The 10,004-nt window shown below is 38.0% G+C and overlaps 1 protein-coding gene across 11 annotated transcripts in view; it reads left to right on the forward strand.

Annotated features, from left to right (window-relative positions):
- The window catches only part of PTPRG (protein tyrosine phosphatase receptor type G), a 799,529-nt gene extending 790,039 nt beyond the window's left edge, over window positions 1-9,490 (forward strand). For all 11 annotated transcript variants that reach the window (XM_053287905.1, XM_053287902.1, XM_053287906.1 and 8 more), the window contains 2 exons: window positions 911-1,046; window positions 2,603-9,490. In XM_053287905.1, coding sequence (XP_053143880.1) covers window positions 911-1,046; window positions 2,603-2,749 — 283 coding nt within the window. In that variant the 3' untranslated portion in view covers window positions 2,750-9,490. The remainder of the gene's footprint in view (window positions 1-910; window positions 1,047-2,602) is intronic.
- Window positions 9,491-10,004: the final 514 nt, after the last annotated feature.

The raw sequence follows: 10,004 nt of genomic DNA on the forward strand, positions 1-10,004 counted from the left end.
TGGGCTGCAGGTCCACAAGGAGCCTTAAGTGTCCCTGTGCTGAAGGCTTCTTGCGTAGCGGACCAGGCACAGATGGCGAAGAACCAAGGTGTTTGGTTTGGTTTGCTTTTTGTACATGTCTCCCAAGCCAGAACAAAATTTGTGGAACACACACACACATCTTAGCTGGTGGATCTTAAAGAAGCACTTCAGTCAGTAAGCCAGCAGTCAACTCCTGCAAGAGTGCATCTCCAGCATTTGTATTTATTTATTTATTAGCATTCAACTGGCTGGGATCTGGCACAAATGAGTCTCCCCTGTAGTCCTCTTAAAGAGGAAAATTAAGGATTCTGTGTGTGTTTCTTCTTTCAGCATGTCCTGATTTGTTAAAGCACAGTATAAAATACCGATGCTTTTGCAACTTGTATTTAAGTCATAGCAGGGGTTCAATACTCATCTGGATTGTGAGTGCATTTGCTTTTCTTGCAGTATTCAAAATTGCTTTACAACATTAGGATAGTTATTGATTTGGACATTTCATGAGACACACACACACAATCAAACATGTGTTGCTAACAGTACTGAGTCATTTCTTCTGTAAATTGCTTTTGGGGGTTATTTGTTATATTCACTGATTTTTATTTTTATGCCTTAATACATAATATATGTTCCACTTTTAACTGTATTCTGAGGAAATGTAGCTGAAAATGAATTTTTTCCTTCTGTGCACTCGACCTCATAATCACTTATTTTATTCATTAATACAAAAGTAAAACTAATCCCAAATATAGATACACCTATTTGGCAGGGAACACAGTGTGCAATTCAAACAAAACTGAAACTGGTATATTGAAATCAAGTTTTCATCCTTACCTGACAAAAAGAGGGTTCGCTTGTGGGTGTTTGATACAACTGTTATGTGGGTTTGCAGGTATGGAGCAGTGGCGGCTGGAACGTTATGTGCCCTTACCACCCTGTCCCAACAGCTGGAGAATGAAAATGCTGTGGATGTTTTCCAGGTGGCAAAGATGATCAATCTGATGAGGCCTGGAGTATTTACAGACATTGTAAGTCTTTTAAAGGGAGATAAAATTCTTGTTTACAAGGCACTTCTTAAATAGAAAAATTACCAATTAAAATCTACACATGGTACTTTGTGTACTATGAAGCCCAAGCCCTTATGCACAAAGTTTATCACTCTGTCTTTGACCAGCTATAAGACTCTCTTTCCCTGTGGAATCTCCACCAGTTTTTTCTGCTTGAACAACTAGAGCTGCAGTGCAGCAATAAGTGTGATTCTATAACTTCTTCTTTGTTGAGTGGGAATTCCCTCTGCTCCTTAGAGGTCTAGTAAGTTCAGGGTGGAGGGCAACAAAGGAGTCAGTGCTAGCAGTCTGCTACCTTTTACTTGCTTACATGACAGCAGGCTAAGCAGTGAGAACTTATTATAGTTCAGCAGCAACCAGCGATAGGGCTCAAAAGTTCCCAGGCACCAGTTTACCATTGTGCCTAGAAATTTAAGCATGGTGCTGGAGCTAGGCAATGGATGGCTATGACCAACAGAAGAAGTGAGCAAGCGAAATGAAGGTAGGCTGCTTTCTCCTCCTCCTGGTCACATCAGTCCATTACCTGCCTGAGCCAGATGGACATGCCCAGGAAGAGGAGAGCGCACTCTGTCTACCCCACCTTGCTTGCTCACTCCTCCTCCTGGTCCCATCTGTCTGACTCAGGCAGGCAAAGGAAGGATAAGAAGAGCCCTGATGGATCAGGCCCAATGCCTATCTAGCCCAGCATCCTGTTTCACACAGTGGACCATAGATACCTCTGGGGAGTCCACAGGCAAGAGATGAGGGCATGCCCTCCCTCTCGCTGTTGCTCAGAGTGTGGGGCAAGGTGCTCCCTCTTCTTCCTGGTCATGTCCATTTGGCTCAGGCTGGTGATGGACCAACTTGACTGGGAGGAAGAGGGAGCAACCCGCCGCCATTTTGCTTGCTCACTCCTCCCAGTCATGCTGGTCCATCACTTGCCTGAACCAGATGGATGTGACCAGAAAGAAGCAAGCAAGGCAGGGAGTCCACCTTCTCCCATGGAGTGAGTAGGGAGCGAGGGGTGGCCCCACCCCACAGAGCAGAGGACATTGCTGATGGCAAACAATAAGTTCTGCTAAACTCAAAGAAAATTTGTTGATGTTATGATCTTAAATGCATTAATTTTTAGTCTCAGAGCTGAATGGAAGCACATGCAATATTAAAATAGCATGTGAATAAATACAATGTTTGTGGATACCTAGTTTTTGAGAAAGGGACCTGAGAAGAGAAACATGGCAGTGATTTTGGAGAATTAAGGCAACACTGAAAAAGTTGATGTAGGGCAGAAGACTTTGGGACATCAGAGTATGGAAGAATTAGACAACTGAAAATGTCCACGGTATGGCAAGCAATACATTTGAAATGTAAACATTGCATTTTGTTTTTGTCAATAAATCATTGTACTGCTCCCCAAACATTTCTTATTATATTATACAATTGGTATCATTAACCGATTCATATTAGAAAATGCAAACTGTGCATTTTACCTCTTTAAGCTTTAGGTGGCTTTAAATATTTTGGTCTTTCCATTCCAGGACCAGTACCAGTTTCTTTACAAAGCAATGCTAAGCCTAGTCAGCACTAAGGAAAATGGAAACGGCCCTATGGCACTGGACAAAAATGGTGCTGTTATGGCCAGCGACGAATCAGATCCTGCAGAAAGCATGGAATCTCTTGTCTAATTGGAATATTGAAAAGGCACTTAATTTGTGGAATTCCTGAAGACTGAGTGAACTTTTTGAGGCCTTTTTTGCCAGACTCTAGGTTATACAATAACCCAATTACTTTTTTACACTGATAAAAGTTTTGATATTTATTTTTGCCATTTTATGTCTTAATGGTATCCTACTGAGCATTTGCACCTCTGTTTATTTCACACAGTGAAAACGCAATTTTATCTAGTTTGCACTATATGATCAGTGTTAACTGCCTATAAAGTTGTAATACAGAAGCAAGCAAGCAAACCCTGATGTGACATTCCATGACAACAAACATGTTACTTTTTCGTTGTAATGCCATGAAGTTTTGATAATTATCATGAGCCTTGATTCTAAAGTCTTGAATGCTAACTAGAAGGATTCTTTTTGATTTACAAGAAATGCTGTACCTTCACATAGTCCAATATTTATTGTTTAATTTTCATATAACTTTGGTAATTGTTATAGGTTGTCTGTATTCTGGTAACATGGATGAGTGTTAGGTTTTGTTTTGTTTTTTTGTTTTCTTTTGTTTTTCAGACAACGTGGTGGGGTGATCACTACCAACACTGAACTGCAGAAGCTTAGTTGCTCTGCACTGTTTTGGATTCCTCATTTAGTCCACCTGGAAGCCTATGAATTGCTTCCCATGGAACACAAAGAATTATGTTCCCAAAACTAACAATTCAGATCTGAGCTACAATCTCAGACTTTGGCTTATAGATTCCCCAACTGGTCTTAATAACATTTTCATTTTTTATTTGCAACAACAATGTAGGAAAATATTTTGATCATATTTCCACCACAGATAGCTTGGTAACTAACAGTGCAGCAACCTACAATCTGGTATTTTTATAGCAAAAGCATTTAGGTAGCAATAGCGCCAGCTGTTATACTACTCAGCATTTTAAACGCATATTATTTCTTTAATTCTTCTGGAACAGGACCTCTATCTTAACAGTATGTTACATGATGGAGAAAGAACTTTCTTAATTTCATAGCTGATAGATGCAGTTTTTACAGGTGTGTGATTTTCATACTTTAGTGCTAAAACATACTGATCCATATTACTGGTGAAGTGATCTAATAAAAGAAACTACCTATAAGATTACACTCTTCCTCTTTTTATTTTAACCAAATTATTTAGTATACACCTGATATCATAGATTCATATCCATATGCTATACATTGTACTTATATTATCCCTGCTTAACTCAAGACAGCCAATTAAAACCCAAGAAAAATACCATTTCTGCTCACTATAGCTTAACCATTTAAGTCTGTTTCAAATGACTTAATCTGCTCTGTTTCCCAAACCACTTTCTGAGTGGCTCAGTTAAATGAGGATCATTCCCCTTACTCTGCTCTTTTATTTATACAGTTAAAATGGAAAATGAATTATGTTATGATGAGGTGTTTGGTTACATTGCCAAAGACATCTACAATCATAAATTTGTTTTTACTGTAAATAAGCAGTAAATGCCCAACCAAGCGAGATTACAAAATTGACCTTGCTGTGGGCAAGTAAAACTCAATATAATTGGCACCACTAGTTTTAATAGCTGAGATGCATAATTCTCACATTATGGTTGCCTAAATTAGTCCAATATAAGCAGCAGATGCTCTAACTTTCTCCATGAATCAATTTGTTTAAAAAAAGATCCTCCTTTGTCTGAATTCACATTACTATATGCCTCCAGTTCAATGTAGTGCAAAGGCAAGGACGTACTTACTTATAAAAATACAGGATGTTTCACTATGGAGTGAAAGATTTTAGCTCCCCCTACCTAATGGCGCTACTACTCATCAAGTAGTAACTGCTAGTGTAAGAAATTGCTGAGCTTGTGTGTGAGGGAATCATGTTGATCCTAGCCACTGGCCCAATTCTTGTGTAGGCATTAACCTGGCATCTGAGCTGTATCAGTGCAGATTGTATATGAGGACTCGTCTGACTCCTCCATACCAAAATAAAACTATCTGGCCATAGAAAACCAAATGTCAGGGAGAAAGGTTCCAGGCCGCCTAGCCTTCTTCCTGACATCTAGCTTTTTTTGTGCAGGACATCTTTTTCCATCATGTGAGCCTGCACCTGCAACTGAAGTTGTATAGCCCAGATACAAACCCATTGCCTCAGTGACAACTTTGGCCACTGTGAGTCCTCCCTTGACCCCACCCTACCCCACTAGTTCCTTGAAACAAAGCCACTGAAATTCACAATATTTTGTAGGGACTGAAAGTTACCGGGACTTATGGAATTATTTCCATTGAACAGGCCGTACTAGTGCTACAAAAATACTCTGTAATATTACAGGAGTCTCTATGCAAATATTTGGTATATACTAGTCATTGCAATGTACAACCAGCTTTATACTGCAGTCTCACTAGACACCTGCGGGGCAAAAACATTTCTTTCTTTAAACACTAATTTCAATTGTTTCCCTGCAAAATTAGATATGTATGAGAAAATAAATTAGGCATTACTTATTTATTCAAAATAAAATGTACACATATTTAGGGAAAGCTGATGTAAATGGCCAGGACTCTATTAACATAAAAATGGAGCTCTGCCATCTTGTATCTCTCACAGATACGGCCTCTGTTTTAATCAATTTCTTCATGCAAATAAATCTGGTTTAAAATCAGACAACCACACATTTGAAACACTTCAGGTAATCTGGATGATTAGATACCTTCAGAAGAAGAACTCAAAACTGTGGCTTGTGACTTTTAGCACAGGAGCTGATGCACATATATTTGTCTCCTATTCCCCCCACAATAAGATTCACCTACCATATTTTTTTTTAAACAAATGTATGTTTCTTATAATACAGTACTATCACCTAAAATTGAATGCCCTTCTAAAAGAATATGAACAGATTCAACGCAGCAGGGACATTGTCCAGCAAAGTGACAACTGTTTTAAAATGCATTGCCTAAGCTGCTGCTTGTTACTGTCATCACACAATTAAGTGCCTCTCTCACATTTTAAATTTGTGCCCTACAAAATAAGCAGTTAATATTAATAATGTGGCATTCGGGAAAACATGGTAAAACATCACAAGAAGATCCTGCTGCATCATCTTTTGGCAATTCCTTTGCTCAGAAGGAGCTTCCCTTGATATCAAGGTGAATGTTCCATGTTTTTATCAGAAGCATGACATGGACTCTAGAGCTGCTGGTTGAGGGCGCCCAATAGACTACATTAAGGAAGGTCTGTCAGAGAGCAGGTCAATTAGTCCATTGCTGCATTGTGTAAGAAATAAGATTCACTTTTTCAAGAAGCTGTACTCCACCAAAAAAAACCCACAACCACCACCCCCATTTCAGGTTGTGTCATCCGTACTGTTTCTGCTATGAGTGAGGCACACTGCTTGCACTGGCATCAGGGACTGCAGTGCTCCTATTGCTGGCAATGGGCACTGCTTCAGGAAATTACAACTTTTGAGCATGAGATGGATTTTGATCACTTTACATCTGAAATTTTATGGCAAGATATGACTAGTTCATGAAGTAAAAGAGGTGTTTGGTTTTATTTTTTTCCCCAAGTTTAGTTGAATATGTTGGTAATTTTTCATTTCCATCTGGTTTTGTGGAGAGGATGCTACAGAGGAAAATGAACATGTTTGTGACAAGACTGCCTGGCTACACTTAAGCCACTTCCTTTAAAATTTGCACCAAGTTGTGCAAGTGTGTGTTTGTGTGAGGATTTTAAGTCATTAGACTAGTGTAACTGAAGTATGGCTGTTTGCAAAGATATTGCCATTTGAACAGATATTTCTGTATTTCTTTCATAATTGCATAGGACTCAGGCTGCTGGTGTATAACTTCAATCTAACCACTTTCCTCTTCATTCTTTCACATGGGAGTCAAGCTATATGTTCATGTTGTAGACAGAGCAGATAAAATAGAACACGTGTTTAGAGAGAAGGGTGTGCTGTTCAATGTCAAGTTCAAACATGAGTTTTGTAGGATAAATTCGAGCTGCCATTTTGAGGTTCAAATTCTCTGCTTCAGAACCCGCAAATTTGGAGCCTCAGTGTAGCAGCTTGAATTTATCCTATAGAATTCATATTTGGATTTTACCTTTTAATATATATTCACTCCAATGTACAGGAAGTTAGTAATGGCATATGACAACTTGAGTCCTGTTCATTTCAATAGAACTTAGGCACAATCTGGATCTGGGGCCTTATGGATGCTCTAAAATAAACTGCTCTTTCCCCTATTATTTATTTTTACATTTTAACTTTGCTGTTCAGTCACTCAAGGCAGATGGCTCTTGTACCTGTTTATCACAGGGGTATTGTAGTGCTGCTTATCAGTGGAAACTCTAAATTTATATGAACAGAGATTAATGGTCTCAGGTCTCTGATGATCTACTGTCCCCATTCTTTCTTGCTGGAGTCATCCTGTATACTTTATTGGGGGCGGGCGGGGTGCGACCTGACTCATCCTTGTGATGATATCTGAATTTTGGATAAGCTGTAAACGTGAGTTTTTTCCAATTTTCAACATTCTAAAAGAACTACACATCTCAAAGATTGGTATAATACAAGCTTACATACTGTGCAGATGGATGGTAAGGTACATCACCTGCACAGCTGCAAGAATGCATTCAACAGCCTTTGCTGCTGCATTGACAGGTCTGTTCCATTTGTACAAACTACTGCACAATCACAGCTGGCACAAAGACTTCCATTACTCCCAACAGAAGTATCTGTGCATCCTACAATTGTCCAGAAGTTTGTAGGAAAAGAACAAACTCACCTCTGCAACAGTGCAGGTCTGTTTTCTACAACTTAACAGCAGTGCAGGCAGGATCTGTTCTATCCTTCATTCTCTGTGCAGTACATAAGCCATGGCTTTTAATCACATGTACTCTGGAAACGAATGGAAGATGAAACTGGTAAAATATTGCTTCCCTGTGTACTTGAGAGCTCACTCACAGGCCCATCAAAATCAGTACAATGTGTTTATGTCCTGAACCCTCAGCTAAATCAAAAGACAAAAAAAAATTAACTATTAAAAATATCTCCAGTCAATGGTATTTCCAGACTATAGTCTTAGTCCTACAAATACATACTTTACTTTGTACTTTTTGGTATGACTGTTAATATGGTAAGTCATTTTGCATAGATTAAATTCATCACACATGAGTAATGCAGGAGCAAAACCAATTTTTTTATTCTAAACAAGAATTAATCCTTCAGCAATTCAGATTGCGGGTTTGTTTTTAACTACAAATGAGGAAAGAGGTGGGTTTTTTTCTCTGTGTGCATGCAAACGCATACATACAAGAAAAACTTTTAGGATCCATTCTTTAGATTATAATCAAATGGGCGAGGTTTTGCTTCTTCAGAATTCTGGATGATTTCTTTAAATCCATGGGGGTATATTGGAACTCTACCAAAATACTGTCCCTTTTTAATGACATAGCACAATGACCTTGTTATGAATATCTGTTTTCTTGTAAATTGCTGTTTTATTTTAAAATAGAGATAACAATTTTACCAAAGAAAAATACTAATTTTTAGCAAAAACAATGGAAAAATTAAAGAAAAATAAGAAGAAAAGTGTAGTTGTCTTAATGACTTAGCAGTCATGCTCTCAAATTCATTATCTTCTGTCACATACTCCTCTGATAAATGGTTATGTTAAAATAGTGCCAGTGAATTTTATATGAAGAGGAAATGTGCCTCGTTGTTTATCCACTGCATTTCATTTCTGTTCTCTCTCTCTCTCTCAAATTTAATTCTCCACTCTTGTGAGTCCTTTGAGTTTCCTCTCTTGGTTGCCATCATAAGCAATGTATACTACATTGGCTTTGGTCACCTGGATAGGAAAGGTGTGCAGAACGAACACAGAGAGACAGAGCGAATGTAAAGAAACTATATTGAAAAGACTTGGCCTCAACATTGTCTTAGCTGTTCAACTGTTTTTAGTATTTTTGTTAAATATTTGCAAAGGGAAGCCTTTTCTACAGAGGATAATTAATTTCAAGAAAAATGTCTTGAGTTTTAAAAATAAACATGTCTCCAAAAGAGGAGACAGTCAATTTTATAAAATGTCACAGCTCTCCAACATTTGGGGTAGTGACCTTTTTTCTTTTGTTAGAGCCTTTGAAACTAGCAAGCAGCCATTGTTTCTAAAGAACTAAGTATTCATCTCTATCCATTCTTTTCATTTTTTCATTTTTAAATAGCATAAATCATTAAAACTGTAAATATTTTGTTGCTTGAATAAGCATCTTCTGGGAACTTTGTATCTATGGTATATAATCATAGAATTTTATATTTTCATATAAAGCTAATTTTTTTCTAGTTTCAACTTCTTCATAGTTTTTTCCTTTTGTGGTGGATATGTGAATGCATACTTTCTGTGTATTGAAGTAGTGAAATACCATCACATTCCAAAAAGAATTCAACACATGTTATTTCTTTGGGACAGTGATTGTTGATGCTGGATTTTCTTTAAATTCCATTGTCAGTGTGTGCAATAGGAATTAGACTTAGCCAGTCACTTGATAAGTTTGTCTCATTGACCCATTGGGAAAAATGTGGTGTTTGGTTTGGGGGGAGTTATTAATTTTTTTTTGTTTTTCCTTTTTGTAACTTGAAGAATTTCTTTTTTGTTATGTTTAAAAGTATATCAAATCATTCTATTATAGTGTTATTTAATATGTAAATTGTATTGCTATACATAAAATAAAGTATGGTTTTTGATGTATTTACAAGACTTGGCTAATATTTTCACCATGCACATATAATGTAAGTACAACACACCCTTGGTTGCAAAAGAGAGGGGAAAAAACCCTAATATTCCTCTGGCGCCACTTAATGGCGCAGCGGGGAAATGACTTGACGAGCAAGCCAGAAGTTGCCGGTTTGAATCCCCACTGGTATGTTTCCCAGACAATGGGAAACACCTATATTGGGCAGCAGCGATATAGGAAGATGCTGAAAGGCATCATCTCGTACTGCGTGGGAGACGGCAATGGTAAACCCCTCCTGTATTCTACCAAAGAAAAACAACAGTGCTCTGTGGTTGCCCTGGTCACCAACTCGACGGCACACCATACCTTTAATATTTCTCCCAGTTCCTTCTTACCTATTTGGGGTTACTCACTTCCTTGAGTAAATTTACTCAAGGAAGTAAGTCCCACCAGTTAAACATGTGCAATTAGTCCTTTTAATTTCAGTGGTACTGCCTCGAGTAAATTTTGTTAGTAAATCAGTCACTG

The sequence above is a fragment of the Hemicordylus capensis genome, chromosome 2 (assembly GCF_027244095.1).
Source record: "Hemicordylus capensis ecotype Gifberg chromosome 2, rHemCap1.1.pri, whole genome shotgun sequence".
Lineage (NCBI taxonomy): Eukaryota > Metazoa > Chordata > Lepidosauria > Squamata > Cordylidae > Hemicordylus > Hemicordylus capensis.